The 23,728-nt window shown below is 40.2% G+C and overlaps 1 protein-coding gene across 9 annotated transcripts in view; it reads left to right on the top strand.

The window, feature by feature from the left end:
* Positions 1-23,728, top strand: part of CLASP1 (cytoplasmic linker associated protein 1) — a 269,278-nt gene that overhangs the window by 186,480 nt on the left and 59,070 nt on the right. For 5 of the 9 annotated variants that reach the window (XM_055572931.1, XM_055572927.1, XM_055572929.1 and 2 more), the window contains 5 exons: positions 1,533-1,700; positions 15,911-16,014; positions 17,877-17,900; positions 19,139-19,383; positions 21,078-21,141. In XM_055572931.1, the coding sequence (XP_055428906.1) occupies positions 1,533-1,700; positions 15,911-16,014; positions 17,877-17,900; positions 19,139-19,383; positions 21,078-21,141 (605 nt within the window). The remainder of the gene's footprint in view (positions 1-1,532; positions 1,701-15,910; positions 16,015-17,876; positions 17,901-19,138; positions 19,384-21,077; positions 21,142-23,728) is intronic. The other 4 variants (XM_055572932.1, XM_055572928.1, XM_055572930.1 and 1 more) reach the window with 1 other exon arrangement.

Here is a 23,728-nt window from a genome sequence, read left to right as displayed (position 1 = left end):
TGCTTGATATTTATGAATTTTGTTGCCTTCTGTACTTAAGGGGATGATCTACCTAAGTTAATGACTGCCATTTGGGTATATTGGTCTGATTCTTAGATTTGCTGCTTGCTTTAAGAAAGAATTTTGTTTTACAAGAAATGGTTGTATAAGTATCTAGTCACTTAGCCATTTATAAAAATTGCTAACTATATATTATGGGTTTTTGTTTTTTAACTTTTATTGGAGTATGGTTGATTTACAACATTGTGTTAGTTTCAGATGTACAGAAAAGGGAATCTGTTATATGTATGCATATATCCACTTTTTTTTTTAGAATCTTTTCCTATATACGTCATTACACAGTACTGAGTAGAGTTCCCTGTGCTATACAGTAGGTCCTAAATTAGTTGTCTATTTTATATATAGTAGTGTGTGTCTGTCAATCCCAATCTCTCCAAGTTTATCCCTCCTGCTGCCGCCTTCCCCATATTATGTTTTTGATTTCTCATTTTACTGCATACACATCACAGAATGTATTCCGCACAATTTCTACCTTTGAAGGGTTTTTGAGCCTTCCTTTGAGACTTAGTACATAGTTTTTATGGAAATGTACAAGAGAACGTACATCTGTTTGTCGGACTGTACGTTTGTGTGTATGGAAAGGTATGTTTATGCATATCTATATGATTTTGACTGCTCTGTCATTTTATGACTAGTTTGTTAATCTTTTATTGTTATTAGTCTTTCTGAGAGGTATGTAAATAATTATGGTCTTTTCAGTTTCTCTCTGTATTTTTATTATTTTATATCTCAGGGCTGTGTTACTTGTAGCATAAAGTTTCATGATACTTTAAGGATAATTATTTTCTTTTTGAAGTTCAGTGTTTTATTCTATTTTATTGTTTTGTTTTATGTATGTTGTCTCTTATAAGCAACATGCAGTTGAATTTCATTTCAGTTTTTTTAGACCAACCCAGGAATCTCTGTCTTTTAATAGATAAATGTAATCAGGCCACATTTATTATGATTACTGGTATATTTGAGATTATTACTACCATTTTATTTTGTAATTTTTGTTTACCATATTTCTGCCCCCTTTTCCATTTGTTACATTAATGGAGTCTTAGATCCATTTTCCTTCATTAATGTTTAAGAAGTTTTTGTTATATTTCTATTCTTTTAGCCGTTTTTAACATATCCACTCCTTTAGGAAGCAAAACAATTATTTAATAAACACCTTTGTGATTATTGGTAGAAATTTGTTATAGAATAGGGAGACTTTTTGTTCTGAACCTGAGCTTATTCTTTTGAATCAGAAATTTGGCAGTCATTTTTATAGAATTCCATCATTCGTTCTTCTGTGTAAATATTTATTATAATTTGATGTTCTTTTATGCTCCTTCATTTTTAAAAAATATTAGTGATATTATCAACTAGAAAACTATTTTTACACAAAGTTCTCTTGGTATTTGATCAAAACTACTGTGTAAAGTGACTTCTGAAATTACTTATTTCTTGATTTACGTTCATTATTCAATTTTGTTTTGGTTTAGCTGGCAGCCGATCCAGTTCCCCAGGAAAATTGTTGGGAAGTGGTTATAGTGGCCTTACTGGGGGTTCCTCAAGAGGCCCACCTGTGACACCCTCTTCAGAAAAACGAAGCAAGATTCCCAGGAGTCAGGGATGTAGTCGAGAAACAAGTCCAAACCGCATAGGATTAGGTAAGAATTCTCAAAGGTCTTGAAACACCATTCCCAACCTGGTCGTAAGTTTCCTGTAGGAAATAGCTATTTTTGAACCGAGGATGTCATTTTGTCTGTGTTAAAAAGACATTTCAGTGTGTGCTTTTTACAGATTGCAGCATGTTTAGTTTTCATTTATGACTAAAAAATACGTGGAGTTTACCTTCAAAGTCATGGGAAAGAATCACACCGTTGTAGGCTTCTATGTTTGAGAATCATTTTGTAAAACCTTAAAATTGGGAGAATGGGCAGGATTTTTTCTTCCCAGTTAGAAGCAGTGCTGCTTTTTCTTTCACTGAATAGCACTAAGTAGCCATTAACCAGTACTCTTGCCTGGAGAATCCCAGGGACGGGGGAGCCTGGTGGGCTGCCGTCTGTGGGGTCGCACAGAGTCGGACACGACTGAAGCGACTTAGCAGCAGCAGCAGCAGCCATTAACCTATGTAAATTTTCAAAAGCAATTTGTAGGGTCCATCTCTGGAGGAGGGCATGGCAACCCACTCCAGTATCCTTGCCTGGAGAACCCCATGGACAGAGGAGCCTAGCAGGCTACAGTCCATTGGGTCGCAGGGAATTAGACAGAACTGAAATGACTGAACATGCACGCACGCAGGGTACACATTTATTTTGATTTTGATCTTCTCTAACCTAACTAGTGAAACTTACCATCAAAGAATATGTGTAGTTACTTTTGCCATAATATTGTTCAAACATAAACATCAAAAAGAGGAAAACTATTTTGTGTTGTAGTATTTAGTTTCTTTGTAATAGTGTGTAGAGTAGTGTGTTTATGAATAACTCTCAGCAGCTTAACAGCCTCTTACTCTATTAATATCTAACTTGTATGCTACCTTCTTAATAAAAAAGTTAGAAGTCTTTTGTAACACTTTGTGAAAAATCTGTGTTCAGACTCATATTTTCACCTCCTTTCTAAGAGTGAAAACCTACTAATGTGAAATCAGAGCACTATATTCTTTAGTCCTGTTGGCTTATCTGTCTCCTTTATTCATTTATCTTATCAACAGCTTTTACATGAATGTTTACTATGATGTGTTGGGAACATTGTGAGACCTTTTAATTAGAAGAGAAATGTAATATAGTCAACTTGTGACTTCAGAGAGCTTGTGGTCTTAGAGGCGAAAATGTGAGACCGTTTGACAGATATTCTGACGGGTGCTCTGGGCCATAGAACAGGAATGTCCTAGGGCCCTTGTCTGCCCCACTCCTCCCAGATTTCCTTCTAAGGCAGGCTTCCCAGAGAAAGTCGTGTTTCGATGCGGTATAAGGTGGCGATAGGTATGGCGGGGAGATGAGGAGAATCTACCTCCTCAGGTAGAGAGTAGCCTGTGCAGAAGCAGTCAGACAAGAGGGAGCATAGTGTACTGTGGGACCTCTGGTGGTTCCTCTGACGGTAGCTGAGGAAGTTGGACAGGGTAGGTGGAAGATGGGGCAGGACAACTGGTAGGGTCCAGCTCACAGATGTCCTTGAGGGCTGCCTGAGCTTTAGGAAGGCAGGAACAGTTATTTATGAAGTAGCATCAATAGGATTTGGTTTAACCAACATTTCTGAAACAAATAAGAAATGTGATCAAGCCGTGGTTTTGTTAATTCTATGCAGTGCTGACTTTCTGTGGGCATTACATCACATGGTCCTTGAGCTGAACAGCTATTTGGCTCTAGTATGGGGCTATAACCAAGAAAATACCATGACTGGAATATCTAAATTTCACATTTGTTGCTATAAAATAGGTGTATTTAGATCTGGTTTTGCTTGGGAAATACGTTTGATTTCAAATCTAGGTATGAAGTTTCAGCTGTCCTTTTTCCATAATTAATTTTTTAAGATTATAGAATGTTTTTTGGCAACCCAGATTTGTTTCATACTTTTAAAAATTCTTTTTGGGGGGAGATTTTACTCTTTATATTTATTAAAGATGCCATTTTTACTGCCTTCTTGAAATTGGGAAATAATCCGACCTTGATTATCTAACATAACTCTAGGACCTGGTAGTCTGTGGTCTTAACTGTGAATTGTACACTGTGCATTGTGGGTAGTTTAAAAGATATCATTTCATAAGCCGTAAAAAAAGTCCTTTGGAATATCATCCATCACAAAGAACTAAAGAGGAGCCTGTTGCCTTCCAGAGAGTTCTGATCTGAAACATTATTTTGAAGAAAGTTGTTTCTTGGTGCTCATTAAGAGGATTAGTTCCAGGTGGAGCTTTGAGGTCATACATGCAATTCTGGTTAAAGAAGATGTTTTATGTAAATATTTGCACATTGTGAGAATATATATGCACAGATTATAAAAATATGTATAAGTAAAGTGTATCTCCACTTCTTCCTCTGTCACTACTTAAAAGATTCCATTTTATAGAGTGTCATATTAGCATATTTCTGTAATAGAGTGTTTGCTTCTTCTCTCATTTAATATATACTGGGTATATGCTTTGTGTCTATAAACATTTGATTCATTATACTCCAAAAAAAGTTAGGAACATTTTTTAAGAATATTTTCTGTAATCCTCAAACCAGTTAATAGTTTTAATCATAGCTAAACTAGGCTTGGAATTTGCATTGAGAATTGATTCTAGTTGTCTGCAAATTATATTGGTTCATCTATTCTTTTTTGTTTGAAATAATATTTTTTAACTAAATTTTCTTATCTGTGATGAAAATGATGTCAGAACTCTTCTACTTTAGCATTTAAGGTTTCTTAAGCAAAACAGAATGTAATTCCTGTTGGATAACTTAAGAGGCAAACCCTGCCATGTTTTTCCTTCTTGACATCTATTACTTCATAAACTAATGCAATAGATGAGTGTATGTGTAAATTGTTTATTCTATTTATGATAAAGTCACATGAATAGCTTGATATCTATAGCAATTACATTTTGGAAGTTTGCCTTTGGTTCCCTTCTTTCCTCTGCCCCAGATGTTGCATGGATATATGTTTGAAGTGTTCTCAGACTTCCTGGTTAAATATATTTTGAAAAAAATTAAAATTAATTGTCAGCTTTAGCTGTTAGATTAGACTACTGTGTGCAAGACCGGGACGTGAAAATGTCTAGACAAGAGAGATGTTTCATGTCTTTAGTTTTGTTAGTTTTTGTTATTCTTCTGGTACTTCTGCTTTTGATAGGGGTTCTTATAGGATATTACCTTGAAAGACAAGAGTCAGGATTTCCCTTGAAACATTATAAAAGTAGAGTGTCACTCAAGAAATAAAAACTAGTCAGATGGTTTTTTCCAGGCTTCTCAGCATTCCTTATAAGCACAGGACTCGACTCCCTAAGAATGGTGCTTTCAGAAAGTTCAGGCGGCACATGTGTTTCTATTGTCTCTTCCCCCTCTGTCACCCCTTTGCCAACAGATTCTTAAGTAGAATGTTCAGTGTGGGCACTCAATGAAAAGACAGAGTGATGCAGAATATTGTGTTTTATCTTTGACCACCTAATTAATTACAGCCCGAAAAACTTTTATATACTTATTTTAAATCCTCCTTGTAGATTAGTCTTTGAAAGTGGTTTACAAGTGGAATTTTTTTCCTCTTGTGTTTAATTATCCAATATCTGAACTGTTGGTTTCATCACTAAGTGTACTTAAATGAAACTTGGGGCAAAATCATGAACAGAATTGCAAGCAGCATTCTTTTTTTCCATACTACTATTGCCATATGTTAAAGGAGCCAGTCAGCACAAATGGGTGAAAGACACGTCTCTGGGTCAAACACCAGGACAGTAAACCTTGTTAAGAATTATGGTTGCTGTTATTTCAGATCACGTCTGCTTATTCCTTCTCATGCTCTTCACTGTCTTCACAAAGCCAGCTCAGCCCACAGAGAGAGCAGAGATACCCTGTTGCTGTAGTATACGTGTTAAGGGTGTGAGAGCTGTGTAGATATTCAGATGTGATCAGGCAAAAACTAGAAGAAAATGATTGATTGAGCATGTACATATGTGAAAAACTATCAGAACTGCTCTTCCTACTTTTTGATTGTGTTGGAGTAGGCAGTGGAATAGGACTAGAGTTTCACATAAGCCTTTCAGCAAGGAATGCAGAAGTACCTACATTACGTTCACGGTACCCTTTTCGTTTAAATGGTGGGGAATCTTTCTCTCTCTCACCTTCCTAAGCAGAGGCGGAGGCCCAGAGAGGCTGAGCAGCTGGATCATTGAGTTAGCATGGAGCTGGGGGGGGGTGCATTTATCCATTGGAAGTGGGATTGGTCCCCTAAGGATAAGTGATATGTCTTGCAGGTTTTAAGCAACTTGTCATTTACTGAAGGGGTCAGTAGATACTCCCTAGTTTTTTAAGGTGCTAAATTAAACATTTAGCACCTGTTGCCTTGGCTGTTATTGTAGAAGTTGTTCAGAATGTTATCAGAAATTGCTGATTAGTCGTTAGTGCTGCTTTGAGTGAAAAGCCAGTACTTCCACATCACTATAGCAAAATAAAGACAAGTTTAGGAATTCCTGAAAGTGAAAATGTTAGTATTCAGTCGTGTCCGACTCTTTTGACCTCATGGACTGTAGCCTCCCAGGCTCCTCTGTCCATGGAATTCTCTAGGCAAGAATACTGGAGTGGGTTGCCATTTCCTTCTCCAGGGTATCTTCCCAACTCAGGGATTGAACCTGGGTCTCCCGGATTGTGGGCAGACTCTTTACCGACTAAGCCACCAGGGAAGACTGGTGAATCCCACATGAAGCCCTGTTTTGACTGACAGCTCAGCTTGCATCCTGCACTTGACCTTGCCTTGCTCACCAGCACAGACCCAAGCTTTTGGACATCACTTAGGTACCTTTAGGGTCTAATTCACCTCTGGCACTGAGCAGAGAACACAATAGGAAGTTGATTTGGCTTTTCACTTCCACATTCTTCTAAGTCAAGCAGTTTTATGATTCTGGTTTGTAAGACATTCTTGTTATAGTTTGGCCATAAATCTACCTTTTCTCTGAAGTCATAGGCTATGCTCATTGTAATGTAGTAAACATTGCTATTTTCACATCAGTGAATCAAGGTTATTTTTTTCTTATATTTCTGACAAAGTCATTTCTGTCTAGTCTAGAATTAGTAGATCCTCTCAAGATGGAAGTGTTTATTCCTATCAGCTATCATGTAAGTGGCTACACGCTTTCAGTTTGCAAAGTTGTTTCTGAGTATTTTCCCAGTACTGCGTTCCTGTTTTCTCAAAGTGAATTGAAAAATAAGGGCATCATGATCTTTTCTGAGATTTATGGCCAAGTTATATTAGCCCTTAGGCTTCGTAGGATTCTGTCTTGTCAGTATCCTATGACATGAGAAGGTAATTAGTTCTTTTCAGGCCAGTGGCTGATATTCAGCATGAGTATTGAAGTTATCAGGCTACTTGCTGTAGACTTAGGTGTGAGGCTGGGTAAGTGGAGGCACCTGGGGAGGGATGACAGGCAGATCTCTCTGGCTTCCCATAGAAAAAGCAGGAATTAATGTCAAGGCCACTGAATGAAGGTTATTGGTCCCGATTCTTTATGTTTGTTGGTTTAGTAATTATGTTTGCAGCATCTACACACTGGTTTGAAGTAGGCAGATTCTGTAGCTGGGTCAGTCCTTGTGACTTCTGTTTGTAAAGACGGCCGGGCTGGAAGCAGTGAACCCTCTTAATTAGGTAAGTTCATGAAGCTCAGTGACCAGAGCCTTTATTCTGTTTTTTAATCCAAATTAAATTATCTTTCTAAGGACCCATTGCATATGAAAATGACTATGGCCTTTTATTATCCTCTTGTGGAGAAGTTAAAGCCATAAAAACTGATCATCTCTGGAAGACTTTTGACGTTGTATTTTCTGATTCCAGTTTGCTCTTTGGAGAGCTTTCTTTGCCTTTCTCACCTTTAGGTGCTCTTTCACCTTCCTGCTGCGGTTCACAGCTTTGTGAGGCAGTGAGCAAGTTGAGTTTTGCCTACACCCCTCCTGTTGTTGTCACTGAGGCCCAAGCAGGGCCAGACATGGGCCATGTCGTGATCGTGCAAACGGAATGTGACTGACCGTGTGTGAGTTTCTCTGTCTTCATTAAACTTGTTCCCCTTCTCTGAAACCCCTCATGCTGCACGCTAGCACGGAGCAGCCGTATCCCTCGACCCAGCACGAGTCAGGGGTGCAGCCGCGATGCCAGCCGTGAGAGCAGCCGGGATACGAGCCCTGCTCGGGGCTTCACGCCGCTCGGTGAGTACCCGCCGGCCGGGCACCCCGAGCGCCCCACCCCGCCAGGCCCAACCGCCAGCCTCTGTCCTTCCACCACTGTCCTGTGAGCCTCTGCTCTCCATCCTCTTCCTGAGCTACCCTTCCTTGTACCCCTCTGCATGCTCAGATTTTGGCTTTCCCAGTTTTTATTTATCAGAGGGAGAAAGCACCTCCTCACTCTGTACCGTTGTCACTTGGGACCACTGGCTCCTAGGTAAGCCCACCTTGAGGTCATTGCCAGTGCGAGGTGAAGCTCAGCCAGAGATCACTGTGCTTCAGACTTGAGTGAATTCAGGGCGTATCCGCAGTCGTTGAATTTCTACAACTTGTTTTTCATCTTACAAGGCATCAGTCCATGTGTGAGTCACTTCAAAGAAGGACAAAAAGTAAAATCATGATAACATTTAGGAAGGTAAATGTGTTCACTTTGGGGGTAGGAACATTAATCAGAAAAGCAACATGAATATCAGCTGTCCTTCTGTTGAATGAGTCCTTTCAAAACTTTCTTTAAAGCAGTCTACAAATTGCTTTTGGATAAACTGACAAGGTGTATGTATAGCACACCTCGATATTCACTGTTAATTATTAAGAAATTTTCCTTTTTCCTGGGCTACACGGGCTCTTTAATGTTTGTGACCCACTGCCACCCGAGGACAAAAAAAATCACAATATTTGGTGGCCATGGTGCATTATAAGTACTTACTTCTGATCACCAGTTGGGTGCCAGTTGGAGCTGTCTGACACACCCGCATTCAGTTTTTCTTATAGCCAGAATTTATATTTTAACAATTTCTAGTATTCAGGAAAAACAAGATAAAAAGAGAAACATGTATCCTTTATAGATATTGAATTTACTTTTTCTATTTAGTTTTAATAATCCTGCCTTTCTCTAAAATGGACATATACCTTTTCACCTTGCACTATCAACACACATTTTCACAAAAACGAAATGTTTTGTATTCTTCAGTAGTTGTGTTCTAGTCGTTTGGCACATTTAGTGCTGTGCAGTTGTTTGTTTTTGTCGTGATAAGCATGGCAAGTAAGGTAGAAATCATCCTATAATGCTTGGGCCTAGGCCTTAAGTTATCATCTGGAGCTGTGAACTTCAACAGTCTGTTATTTTGACTCTAATTATGAGGCAGGTCTTTCAAATATAAAAATGTCACTGTGGAAGATGGATGGTGGAGCAAAAGCATTAGGTCTTAATATTTTCCTCTGTCTCCTTCTGATATCATACACTTCTTCCCCGGGTCTTTTTTCCCCCAAATCAATCATTAAAATCTAAATCTATTTCTTCGTGAACACTGTCCTTTGTGGAGTTCTCAGAAAGAGCAGGAAAAGAGATGCAGGGCCCTCTAGACAGTCCACCAGACTTGGTGAGGAGATGCCTGTGTGAGTGTCCTACTTGCTGAGCACAAGGGCCTGAGAGGGGCACAAATTACCTGGACCCTCCCAGCTCTTGCACAGCAGTCTGAAGTGTTAGATCAGAATCCTCAAAAACATCAGGGGCAACAATGGTGGTTTTTTCTGTAAGAACTGGTTATTTTTCCTTTCAAATTATGGCTGTGTATGCATCCTTGTTCATGATTTGACCTTCCAAATAACTTAGAATTGAACACTGCAGTCTGTTTATTGGTCATTTTGTCTCTTAGAGGCAGTTCAGTGTTTTTATTTCACTCAGACATTGCTGTGTTTGTTACTGCCCATGGAAGCAGCCTTTGTGACCCTAGCCTGTGGTCTGTGGCCCAGGCAAGATGTGCTGGACTCTTGAGGTCCTCACGGGACTCTGAGGAGCCGAGGGACCCAGCTCCTAGTTTCCACTCAGGTGTTTTCTGATGACAGCCCGGGTTGTGATATGTGTCATTGCTGCTACCGCAGCTGGAGATGTGGCTGTGGGTGCTTCTCTTTCTGATAATCTCTAGCCACCAGCATAGTCTTCTGTGTGGTCAGGGCAGGAGTTAACATCTTTTCAGCTCAATTTTTAGACCATGCCTTTTTTGGAGGGGGGGAGTTTAAATCTGTTTTTAAAATTTCTGTCCAGCTCAGAACAGCAGCAGTGCTAATATGTCCCTGCACCATTCTGAGCAGTCAGTGGGCACATAACCCTTGTGGGTCCTGTTCAGCCTCTGGGACAGGTATCATCGCCCCTCTTTTACAAATGACACAACCGAGCCTGGGAGAAGAGTCCACTTTCTCCAGATCACACAATTCTGACTTCAGAGCTTGGCTGTTCCTTCACCTCATTCAAGGCGTCTTTCTCTTGTTCCTGCAAAGTGAGCTGAATGCTTTCTGAGGCCTCCCCAGGCCCAGGTATGGAGAAAGCACTCTGCTTGGCCGTGTTTCCAGGCTTAACCAGAGGACCTGAGAATTCATGTACAAACCCCAGAGGTTGCTGCCCCTTAGAGAACCTCCTGTGCCCTTTAGAGGGTGTGATGTTTCCTTCTTCTCATTCACTTTAATATTCATTTTGTACCCCCTTTATAAATCAGTGAGATTTTGTATTAGTGCCCCCTTTGAATCAACTTACCTAGCCAACCTTCACTTTTTAAAAGAAAAGGACCAGAAGTAACTGTTTTGCTGACTGCATATTGGGTTTGAGTGTACAGGGTGTTTTGTTTTGTTTTGTTTTTGTAGTTTTTGGCTGTGCTAGGTCTTTGTGGCTATGCAGGCTGTCTCTCGTTGCACTGAGTGGGGGTTACTCTCTAGTTGTGGTGCACGGGCTTCTCATTGCAGTGGCTTCTCCTGTTGCAGAGCATGGGCTCTGGAGTGTTGGCTCAGTAGTTATTGCACGTGGGCCCCTGTGGCATGGGAAATCTTCCTGGACTGGGGATCAACCTGTGTCACCTGCATTGGAGGTGAATTCTTAACCACTGGACCATTAGGACATCCTGTATTTTTCTTAAAAACTTGTTTTGGACCATTTTAATGGTATTAGTATATATTTAAATGGTTACGGTGACAACTTTTGGGAAGATTAAGGGCTCTAGGACTCTGCTGTCAGTGAGGCTTTTACGTAAGTGGGTCCACTTGGATTCCATTGTGGGATGTTCACTTGAGTACGTGACAAAGAACTCATTACATGACATATTTGCGTAGAATATTCTGTTGAAACAGAACCAAAGGACAGCTTCATAAGGAACCTTCAGGTGTTGCTTAAACACTGTTTCCAGTTTAAACTCTCAGGATATGATACCATTGTGCTTGTTGAAGAAATGAGTAGTTTGTTTCAGTCTTACACAATATTTTGTCAGTTTCCTTATTTAAGGAAAGTGATTATTTTGTACTATCTGTTCTAGAGCTTGCTGACTTATTTTTGTGCATCTTGAGAAATTAGGGATTTTCTTTTTCTTTTGCATGCTGATAAAAATTTATCCTCACTGACCAGGTGACCTTTGCTGTTTAGTATCTCTTATCCTGCAAATATGCATGTTTCATAAAGTGACATGAGCTTAAATAAATAGTAATATTGAAGAGTTTGAGGCTTTACCATTCCGTGAGTAACTGTGTGTTAGCATTTGAGGTTTCTGGGCTCTGGTTATGCAGGTGGAAGGCAGCATGGCTTAGTGTCACTCTGGGAAACCTGTGAACTCCCTGTGTTGCAGTCACTGTGTTCTTTCCCAGTAATGATTAGAAGCATGTTACTTTTTCCCCGCCCTGAGGTAAGAAAAAGCCTTATGTTGTGTGGTACTCCAGTCAATAAATTCAGGTTTGAACCCAAGCCTGTATTTCATAATTATTTCTAAAAGTCGTTCCCTCCACACGAGTCTGGAGTTTGGTATGTATTTTCTCAGATTGATGTATTGATGTGATTCTTATGAAACTTGCTAGTAAGATAATATTTAACATCTAAGTGTAAAGTAGAGTTTATGCTTGACCATTGCTGTGACCACCAGCACTGTGCTTCTATTGCTACCATGGTTTATTCTGTGCCTGGCACTGTTTCAAGTGTTTGAGGTATAAGCTCTCTTAATTCTCTTAACTCCCAAGAGCAGGGTACCACTGTTAGCCCCATTTTACAGGTGAGAACTAAGACACAGAGAGGTTTAGTACTTTGCCCAAGGCCCATACAACTAGTTGTGATCTGACTGGGACCTGCCCTCTCCCACCTTCCATGTGTCACAGAGCTGGTGCTCACAACTGGAGTCCTGATCTGCCTCTCCAAGGAAGGCTGTTAAACTTACTGCAGCTAACTTTCCAACAGTTAAACGATGAGGTAATTAATAATTAGGATATTTGTGCAACAGAACAACGAACACGTTGACTAGGGAAAATGGAATTATAGTTGTTGACCCCCCCTTTTTTAAATCAATCAATTTTTGTTCTGTGAAGCATAAAGTATTTTATTATTTTTTAATGACATATAGTTGATTTACAGGGTTGTATTAATTACTGCTACACAGCAGAGTGACTCGGTTAAACATTTATATACATTCCTGTGTTCATGTTCTTTTCCATGATGGTTTATTGCAGGATATTGAACCTAGTTCCCTATGCTATACAGTAGGAGCTTGTTGTCTATCCATTTTCTATATAAAAGCCCCCTTCTTGTGACTTCATGCTGTTTCTGTTGAGAGAACATTGTGAACTTCTCTGCTTCTGTATATGGTGCATGGTTGCGTGTGCATTGCATACCGACGAGAGGTATAACCCGTGCTGCTGCTGCCCCTCTGGTGTGGCCCCTGACATCCTTCCTGTGCACAGTCCATGGTGGCCATAGTGGCTCCTGTCATGGACGTGCACCTGAGGTGTGGGCCGCTGGGTGCACAGGCCGGGGATCGGCGCTCGCTGTCCATTCATCTCCAACACCATCTCTTTTCATGAGGAAGCACGGCTGTGTGGGGAGCAGCCCACGTGCCCTCCGGCCTTTGGCCGCTGCTGTCTGAGGTTCTCATGTGTTAACCCTGTGGGTGTTGCCGTTCCTTTTACCTGCAGCCTCTCGACGTCATTCCAGGTCCACTAGTGCTCTCGCCACGGCTGACTCTGTGGGGCAGTCAGGTGAACACGTGTTCATGCATGCCTGTCTCACGCTCATTGTCACATTTGTTCCCATCTTATTCCCTAGCAGTTGGCATGGATGCACCTCGTATTTCCCCCCCCTCAGTGTGCTTCTGTTTTTTTAAGTTGTTGAATGTTTATGGTTCTGTTAATAGGCTATAGATGCTTTGTAGCTTGTTTGACATCATTTATCTAGTGTTCATATTTATGTTAAAACAGAAGGATGGGGAAGCACTTCGCCCTTGCTTTCAGTCCCTCCTGCAGGAAAGCAGCAGCCCCAGATAGGTGTCCTGAAGTGTCCCTAGGAGAATTGGGGTATGGACCTCATCCAGCAGAGGCTTTTGTCTCTCAGTCTTTGCTCCCAGTAAAGTGGTGTCTATGAATGCTAGTTATTCCTGTCCAGTTTTCATTACTTGGAGGTACTATTTAGTGACCAGATGTTCAATTATAGCATACCCCTTTTCACATGGATTGAAGGAAGTGGATTGCCCTGAAACTTTTATGGAAAAACAAGTCATTATTATGATAATCAAGTCAGGCCAAAGGTAGCCTTTGCAGCCTGCAGACTCGAAACACTGCCTCAACCCCATTTTAACAATACCCAAATAAATGCCCTGGTTGGCCATTAGGGCAGAAAGTAAGCATACAGTAATGCCCAATCTGCCAGATTTAACTGCCATCATTTTGATAAACTAATAATCCCTCATGACTACAGTTTTATCGACTGAGTACGAGGCATCATCTCTTAATCTGACTGTTGATGATGACAACTGTGACCAGTTTACTGAGTTAGTGTCTCTGTTTTTCTCTAAATGAACCACCTATGCATTTTATTATGTGTGCTTTGGTTAGGACATTCCCCTAAACACTATGGGCCAGGCTGAGGGCACAGTTATATGTATCCATCTCTTGGAAAGTGAATGGTACCAGAGAGAACATAGAGCAGATTTTGGTCTGGTGAAAACAAAGGGCTTATAAATTTTCTTCACTCCAAACATTTCCCCTTAAGATTTGATTCAGTTATCTATGATAAATATCTGCAGTCACCGTGTGTGGTGAAGCTATACACATCTGAGAAGCACAGAATAATTGCTTTGTTCTTACAGTTTTAATTTTGTGTCTGAAGAATCACTATCCCTGGAGCAAGATTTGCTGGCATGAGATCTATTTTTTTTTTTTAAGATTATGTTTTATTTAAGTTTATGCTGGGTAATTTCTAAATGGTTTATAACTGGATTACTTTCATTCTGTTACTCATAAATCCCTTACTATCTACCCTTTTTTAATGAAAAAAGAGAAAGACTTGAACAATGATCATTTATAAAACTGTGCATCATAAATCTCAAATTTCTAATTGTTTCATATTTGAACTGATAATTTATATTATATAGAGAGATATAATTGATTTTATACAGCATGTTATCACCTTTTAAACATATACATAATGATGAAATTCAGTATAATCAACAACTGCATTAAAAAAGGGGATAGTATAACATGCAATTTTTGTTTCTCTATAAAAAGTCATAATTGTATAACTTTTGATTAGTAGTTAAAATTTTTCCCCCATTCTGTGGCAGTGGAAGATATGTTTTAAAACTGACAATTTTAAAAAGCTAAATAAACTTTTAAAGTTCACCAGGTTGTAGGTGATGTCTTGTTTACCTATCCAAATTTTAAATATATCATTTTATACGAAAGGTCAATTATGTAAGACAGACTTTAGCTTTCTGTCTCCCTCCCCGCCACCAAATGCCTTCATTATTAGAATATGGCAAATACAGAGATTTTCCTTGTCCAAACAGTGTCTTATTTGTTAAAGTGTTTTTAATCTTAACATTTTAAATAAGAATCATTTACTGGATTGCTTTGTCTTGAGCTGCCACAGCGGTGAGCAGCAGGGACTCACAAGGGCAGTGAGTTTCGAGTAATCTGTGTCCAAATAAAGCCCTGTCCTGAGGTGAAAAAACCTTTACCAGTAGATACCCTTACCAGTGTAATTTACACTGACATTCTCCTGCATTGTTTTAATCTCAGCCTTTCTGAAGGAAGGCTGGACAGTTCATGTAAAGGGACTTCTAAAAGTTAGTCTTTTTGGATTCAGTGCTTTCACTGCCAGAGGCGCAGATTCCATCTCTGGTCAGGGAACTAAGATCTTGCAAGCCTCATGGAACGGCCAAAGAAAAGAGTCTTTATTATCCATGATCGTTAGTAAGCTTATAATAGTTGTTTGAACCACTAAAACTGGAAAATTTTTTTGCATTCTGTCCATTTTGTTCACACATATAAAGATTATCATTTAAAAATCCTTTGAGGGACTTCGGAAAAATTTATATTATCTGAATGATTAATGTTTTGCAGTGAAGATACTAGCTTTTTGTGGTGAAGATTAAAGAATTTTAATATATTGATTTTTAAATAACCTTTGGTGACACAGGCATCATGATGAACAGATATCTAAAATTAATTGAGCTTAATAACAAACAGTAGTGACAGTAATGAAAATTTGCACAGAGATCAGTGTATTACATTGGATTCAAATTTTATCTGTTTATTACATATTGCATTAGAACTCATTTATCAAACCATAGAGCTTTCTAATTAGTTTGACCAAATATCAGGGCTTCTTTTGCCACTAGAGAGAATGCTAAATAGATGAAAAGGCTCAACTCATGGCCCAGTTCCCTTCTATAATAAGTTACCCTCTCCAGCCTATATCTCAGCACTTTTCCAAAATAAAATATCATTAAAGAACCATTTCAGTTGTCAGAATGCAACCATATTAAATGTGAACATTGTAATCTCTGCCACTGGTAAACAAGTCAAGTGTAGTTGAAACTACAAGCCAACTGCAGTAAAAACTGGCCAGAGATTTTTCAGTGTTTCTGTCCAGTATGGGATGAGGCAAGGGCCATTGCGAAGAAATGAAAACATTTGAATTAAAATGACATATATTTTTGCTTTTGTTTTTTACCTAGACCGCTTTGGGCTCGGCCAGGCAGGAAGAATTCCTGGTTCTGTGAATGCCATGCGGGTTCTGAGCACCAGTACAGATCTGGAAGCTGCTGTTGCTGATGCTTTGGTAAGAGGCCCGATGTGTGTGGAGTCTCTTTGAATTACTGACCTACATTTTTCTCTGTCTTCACAGGAAGTAACCTCCAAATCAGGTCACTAAGTCTTCTTTGATACTCTTTGAGATCGTGTAAATATTGGGTAAATTTAGATTATTCCTTTCTTCTTAAACTTTTAACTCTGTACGTAAGTGAAAACTGGCTTTTGAGCCACGTTAACGTCAAGAGTGTCTTCTCTGCTCTTCAGTAACAAGGAGGTTTGGATGACATTGGGCTTCTCTGATGTCATTGGGCTTCTTCTTTTCCTTTTTTATCCATTTTTTTTCAGCATTTCCTTTTTGCCCCTTCTTTTGCTTCTGTTGCTTTACGGGCTTTGATGGCATAGCCTAAGCACATCATTGTATAATAGTAGGTCATAGACTTTGTGGTTTGAAACTCTTGCATTCCATTACCATCACTAGTTGTTCCGTATGATTTTGTTTATTTGTTTGAATGAGTCCTTAAGTCATTATTTACAGAAACTTTCCCAGATTTTAAGATGAACTCTTTGAGGATATGAAGCACTAGTGGAGTATGTTTTTTTCTTTCATTGTTGTAATGTAATATTTTAAAAAGCAATATAAGGTGATTAGAGGTCCTTAAATTTATGCTTCTAGCAAAAAGTTCCTCAGTAGAATCAGCTTGTGGTCAATTTGCCTTATAAAGATGCATTGCAGCTGGTAGTAACACAGCCTCTTGTTTCTTCTGGTGTATGTGCTCAGCATTTAAAATAGACATGCTTTAGAGAACTGTCTGATCTCTGGTGTTACTTGTACTGTTTTAAGAGAAAAGCATTATAATACCCTGCTTTCAGACCCTGAGGTTTTAAATCCAGCCCTGTTTTCATTTGATCAAAACTTTATAGTGTGTGGTTTCAGGGATTCTACCTCTCATCCCTCCTGGCCCTCCCTCATTTATTCTTGCTCAGCCAGGTTTCTCTGACAAACATCTGTGAGCAAGCAGTCTTCCAGTCTCCTAGTGCTTTCCTGATGAGGGCTGCCCCGCCAGGTCTGTTCATCAGCCTTGGGTGTGGAAGGACTCTTCCTGGCAGGTACTGGAGTTCAGGATAATTGCTTTAAGTAGGACTTCAAGAGTCACAAGTTGGAGACTTTATGAAGCGGTTTTCCTTCCAAGTTGCAGCATTTGGAATTTGTTTCTTACCTATTCCGGGACTTTAAGAAGTGGGAACCAGTGGGGTGAGAAGTGATGGATGTGCAAAGCCCTTGGTGAGACAGCACTTCGGTTGGGGTGGGGGAAGTGGGGAGGGCTGTGTCTCCTTGTTTCTTAAAGATCTGCCCCAGGAACACTGCACAAAGTGCCAGGAGGCAGAGCAGGACTCAAGAGTCTGGGCTTTGCCTTTGCCTGACTTGGGCTTTTCTCTGAGCTGTGGCTCTCCTTACACTCCCACTGCCCTTACGACATTTTGTCCAAACCTCTTGGTCTCTTCCCATGACCTGCTTCAGAAGACAGCGCCAGGATGGTACTCAGTCCCTGCCTCACAGAAAGGAAGTCCCAGGACAGAAGCTTTCCTAGGAGCAGACGACAGAGTTAATAGCAACATTTGGGATGTGCCTCAGTGGTGTGGGGAGAGTTTCAGCAAAGAATTATAGAGCAGATACTGGAATGTCTCATAAGAGGTGCAAGAGGGTTAGGAAATGCCATTGTGAAAGCATTCTTTGTTATTTGCTTGATATGAATTGCTTGCTAACCTGTATTTTTGGTTTGCTAATATATGTTTTGCTGTACACTTTTGTTGCAAGAACAATCCCCACATATGCTTCTGACATAATTCTCTATGCTTTTTCCCCATCCTTCAATATTTTCCTGCCTACAGCTATTAGGAGACTCCAGGAGCAAGGTACCAGTGCTTTAACTTTTGTTTTATAACTTTTTTTTTCTGTTGTGAGTATATTTCCTTTAGGAGCTGGTAAAAGCAACAAAAATGTAGCCTAGTGTAGAAGTTCTGTTCTGAACTGTGATTTTGTGGAAACTAGGGGTGCTTTTGCTAGTGATAGAACTGGTCATGTCTCACACGTGTTTGAGCATTGTGTTCCAACACCAAGTTCTGCCCATTATCATCCTAGTGTTTCATTTTACTAACCTAGGTTTTGTCTCACGTTGTTATTTCATGAGTGGATACATTCAGCATTTTTCTTATCTTAGGAATCTAGTTCATGTATAAGTGAGATGGCCGTGTAATTATCATCCTAACAAGGATACTTTTAAGCATGAGGGAGGGTGCCATTAATAATTATCTGGGGACAGTAGGTGGAAGGCAGAGCTGTCCCAGGTAAGTTGTGATGTGTGTACAAGCCACATTCCTAGGAAGTTACATTGGTGCAGTTTAAGCCCGTAGCTACTTGTTTTCCTCTTAGAGAAATTAAATTTTATCTGTTTTATATAGTTCTTGCTATATAATTTTGGAATTTAACTTAATAGTTTCATATTCAGGGTAAGAGACATGAATGAAGTGGGTATTCTAGTCTAAGGAGGCCTAGTAGTGTTGTAAAACTGTGAGTCATTAATAAAAATGGTATGGATCTTTTGAGAATCCTTTTATATAGGACACTACACCATTGACATTGCAGTGTCAGATGTTCTTAAGGGAGCATGAATTTTCAAACAAATTTACTTACAGACCATGCTTAAGACAGGTTGCTTTTGGTTGGGGAAGGGTGGTGGGCTCACAGACTCAATGTGTCAGGTGCTGAGCTAGGCTGTTTGGCATATAATTCCACTTAATCCTGACAACAAGCCTCTGAGAAGGGTAATCAATATTATCTCAGGGAAAGGTTAGGAGGCTTTCTGAAGTCACATGGCGGGTCCATGTTACTGAGAGGGCCGTACACCGCACTAAAGATCACGCTCCTTCCTCTGCTGTGGGTTGCTCTGCTTACTACTCACTCTACCTACCAGAAGTCCGCTGTTCTGTTTCCATTTCCCTAATCTGTAAGCGAAGGGAAGGTGTGGGTGCATGTGCCCATGTGTGTGTTTGTGTGTGTGTGTATCTACATTTAACTCTTCATTGTTGATTTTGTGTGGTAAGACTCATGTTGCCTTTCCATTTCTTCCCCAACCCCTCCTTGGATCTGGCAGAAGAAGCCTGTGAGGAGAAGATACGAACCCTATGGGATGTATTCTGATGATGACGCCAACAGCGACGCCTCCAGCGTGTGCTCGGAGCGCTCATACGGCTCCCGGAATGGGGGTATCCCCCACTACCTGCGCCAGACTGAGGACGTGGCTGAGGTGCTCAACCACTGTGCCAGCTCCAACTGGGCTGAGAGGAAGGAAGGGCTGCTGGGTCTCCAGAACCTGCTGAAGAGCCAGAGAACGCTGAGGTAGGATGGGAGGCCAGGTTCCTTCAGATTGAGCCTCACAAGGATGCATTGCCATCTATGGGGCAGGCCCAAGAGAGGCCAGGATGGCTCAGAAGTGGTCTTTGCCTTCCAGAGAACTTAAATATTGGGCAAACACTCCATAGCTTATTAGGTCTAGGAAACATTTGGTTCACCATGGCTCAGATTTGTCTAGTAGGTGTTTTGAGAAAACTCAGAACAGTTTGTGGTTTAGGTAAAACATAAAACAACTCTGAAGTTAGTACAGTTTATTTACACTTCAGAGACATGGATAAAATGATGCCAGTCTCAGTCTAAAATGTTTACATGTGCGTGTGCATATGTATAGTTTTTATAAATATGCAGACACTCAATGGAGTGTAGAGAGACACTCAAATGGAGAACTCCAAAGTAGTACACATTATCTCTAGAATTGATTATTTTTGCTTTTGTTTTTGTTTCTGTATTTCATAAATTTTCTAAAATAGGCATGTATTACATATACCAAAAACACATGTTTATAACATATTTCATCAGATCTAAGGTACCACTGACACACCATTATTTTATATCTAAGAAGAAATGCTTCTTATAAAACCATGACAGTACTGATATGTCATTGATTACAGGGTGAATCTCATGGTTAGAGAGATATTTGAAGTATAGTCTGTTACATTCTTTTGATAATTTTTTAAAGCAATGCTGTGAGACTAGTTACGTGTTTCTGTTCATGGATGGCTCTGCAAAACTCTGTGAGCATGGACTGACGAGTCACTGGGCTTCAAGTGTGGCCGTCTATAGTCAGCGTGACCCCTGCCATATTCCTTCCTGCCACCTAAACTCCCTGCCCCCCTTTATTCATTCGATTCTGTGCATGCACATTCCTGCTGAAGTGTAGGTCACCTCTGGTGGTCTAGTGATCTGTCAGAAAACAAAAACGATGAAATGTCCTTATTCTCCAATAATCTCCTTAATTCTGGTGGCCCCAGTTTCTTGGTTCTTAGTGTTCTCCAAGTATCCATTGAATAAGCTCTAGGAATCTGTTGATTAACATTGGTCTGGTCTGGATTTCATTGTTAGCAATGTTAAAAGGACCACTGGATCTGAGAGGGAATGGTATGGGGAAGAAGATAACACTTTCTGATCAAACTTTGAAGTACAGACAGGATTTGGTAGTGCAGTTCAGGGTAAGAAATGTCACAGGGGCACTGATGTGAAGTGTGTGTGTGCTTGACTCGGGTGCTGTAGCAGGTAGATAGTTAGTAGCGGTTTGTTGTACTGAAATAGGTATAAAGATATCACAGTACTTTGACTAAAACAGAACTGAGACTAAAATCCAGGTCTGTCTGACCCCTCTGCACATGCTTTTCTGAGTTGATCCGACTACCTTTCATCTGTCGCGTGTGGAAATGAAGTGAGCAGGATTTGGCGTCTGGCTTTGCCATATGTGCATGTGTGTAAACTTACGTGATCACACTGTGAGATTCAGTTTGATTTTAGAACAAGACCAAAATTGGTGTGATTTCTTATTCCTCTGTAATTCTGTCAAATTAAAATTTAGATAATTCATTTGTAGAAAAAGTGTTACATAAAAATTATATAAAACATGTTAAATGAAATAAAAGGATTTAGAGAAGCTGTAACTACTTTCAATGTTGACTTATTAAATACTGAATTTATTTCATTTTATTTCTTAGTCGAGTAGAATTGAAAAGATTGTGTGAGATTTTCACCCGAATGTTTGCTGACCCTCACAGCAAGGTAAGGTCTGAGAACCTGCCCACTTGTAACCTCTTTGCATGTCTTTCTATATAATACACTACTTCAGAGTGGGAGAACAGCCCCGCCATGCAGTGTAGCCCTTCCAGACTTATTTTAACAGTAGTTTATGTTATATCTTTTGAAGACAGAATTCTTAGAAACTTCTCTAGTCCATACAGTGTCATTAATAAAGTACATTTCGAGTAAGGGTTACCCTGGAGAGAATCAGATATAGTCTTTTATTCACTCAGTGAACAGTTTTGCATACTTCATGGAAGTACGTAGGCTGGATGCTAGAATATAACAGTGTATTATAACGCTTTTTTAGAAAGTTACAGTAGTGAAGAAAATAATCAAGTATATAAATTTTTTTTTGGTATCCATGTAGAATTTGTCTGTATAGGATAAGATAGAAAAATGATAGCATTTATAGAATGGATTTACTGAAAAGCCACATCAAATATTTCTCCAAATAGATTGCCACTTCTAAGAATTTGCTAGATGATGGCCACCCAGCTGATGTCCATGCCTCTGGGAGGCCTGCGGGCTGCCTTTTGACAAGGGCTCCCTGCTGAGTACCCCAGAGTGAGAGAGAAGCCCTTTCTAGGAGTGGAGTGAGAGCAAGACCCTTGACAAAAGTTTACTCGGAATCTAGATTTTAAATAAAAACCAGAGTTTGGGAGGAAGGCTTTGAAGGTGTTAAATGGTTTTAAAGACAGAAAACAAGAGGAGTGAAGATATCAGGAAAGTTAAAGGGTGGATAAAGGACCAAAACAACCATCAGTTCAGTTCAGTTCAGTCGCTCAGTCATGTCCAACTCTTTGCAACCCCATGGACCACAGCACGCCAGGCCTCCCTGTCCATCACCAGCTCACGGAGTTTACCCAAACTCATCTCCATGGAGTCAGTGATGTCATCCAACCATCTCATCCTCTGTGTCCCCTTCTCCTCCTGCCCTCAATCTTTCCCAGCATCAGAGTCTTTTCAAATGAGTCGGCTCTTGGCATCAGGTGGCCAAAGTATTGGAGTTTGAGCTTCAACATCAGTCCTTCCAATGAACACTCAGGACTGATCTCCTTTAGGATGGACTGGTTGGACCTCCTTGCAGTCCAAGGGACTCTCAAGAGTCTTCTCCAACACCACAGTTCAAAAGCATGAATTCTTCGGTGCTCAGCTTTCTTTATAGTCCAACTCTCACATCCATACATGACTACTGGAAAAACCATAGCCTTGACTAGACGGACCTTTGTTGGCAAAGTAATGTCTCCACTTTTTAATACGCTGTCTAGGTTGGCCATAACTTTCCTTCCAAGGAGTATGCATCTTTTAATTTCATGGCTGCAGTCACCATCTGCACTGATTTTGGAGCCCCCAAAAAATAAAGTCTGCCACTGTTTCCACTGTGTCCCCATCTAATTGCCATGAAGTGATGGGACCGGATGCTATGATCTTAGTTTTCTGAATGTTGAGCTTTAAGCCAACTTTTTCACTCTCCTCTTTCACTTTTTTCAAGAGGCTCTTTAAGAGTGGTGTCATCTGCATATCTGAGGTTATGGATATTTCTCCTGGCAATCTTGATTCCAGCTTGTGCTTCATCCAGCCCAACGTTTCTCATGATGTAGTTGGCATATAATAAGTTAAATAAGCAGGGTGATAATATACAGCCTTGATGTATTCCTTTCCCGATTTGGAACCAGTCTTGTTCCATGTCCAGTTCTAACTGTTGCTTCCTGACCTGCATACAGGTTTCTCAAGAGGCAGGTCAGGTGGTCTGGTATTCCCATCTCTTTCATATTGTCCACAGTTTATTGTGATCCACACAGTCAAAGGCTTTGGCATAGTCAATAAAGCAGAAATAGATGTTTTTCTGGAACTCACTTGCTTTTTCCATGATCCAGCGGATGTTGGCAATTTGATCTCTGGTTCCTCTGCCTTTTCTAAAACCAGCTTGAACATCTGGAAGTTCATGGTTCACGTATTGCTGAAGCCTGACTTGGAGAATTTTGAGCATTACTTTACTAGCGTGTGAGATGACTGCAATTGTGCGGTGGTTTGAGCATTCTTTGGCATTGCCTTTCTTTGGGATTGGAATGAAAACTGACCTTTTCCAGTCCTGTGGCCACTGCTGAGTTTTCCAAATTTGCTGGCATCATACTGAGTGCAGCACTTTCACAGCATCCTCTTTTAGGATTTGGAATAGCTCAACTGGAATTCCATCACCTCCAGTAGCTTTGTTGGTAGTGATGCTTCCTAAGGCCCACTTGACTTCACATTCCAGGATGTCTGACTCTAGGTGAGTGATCACACCATCATGATTATCTGGGTCAAGACAATCTTTTTTGTACAGTTCTTCTGTGTATTCTTGCCATCTCTTCTTAATATCTTCTGCTTCTGTTAGGTCCATACTATTTCTGTCCTTTATTGAGCCCATCTTGGCATGAAATGTTCCCTTGGTATCTCTAATTATCATGAAGAGATCTCTAGTCTTTCCCATTCTATTATTTTCCTCTTATTTCTTTGCACTGATTACTAAGAAAGGCTTTCTTATCTCTCCTTGCTATTCTTTGGAACTCTGAATTCAAATAGG

This window comes from Bubalus kerabau, chromosome 3 (assembly GCF_029407905.1).
Source record: "Bubalus kerabau isolate K-KA32 ecotype Philippines breed swamp buffalo chromosome 3, PCC_UOA_SB_1v2, whole genome shotgun sequence".
Classification (NCBI taxonomy): domain Eukaryota; kingdom Metazoa; phylum Chordata; class Mammalia; order Artiodactyla; family Bovidae; genus Bubalus; species Bubalus kerabau.
Note: the sequence above shows the minus strand (reverse complement) of the source record. Positions and strands in the feature narration are given on the sequence as shown.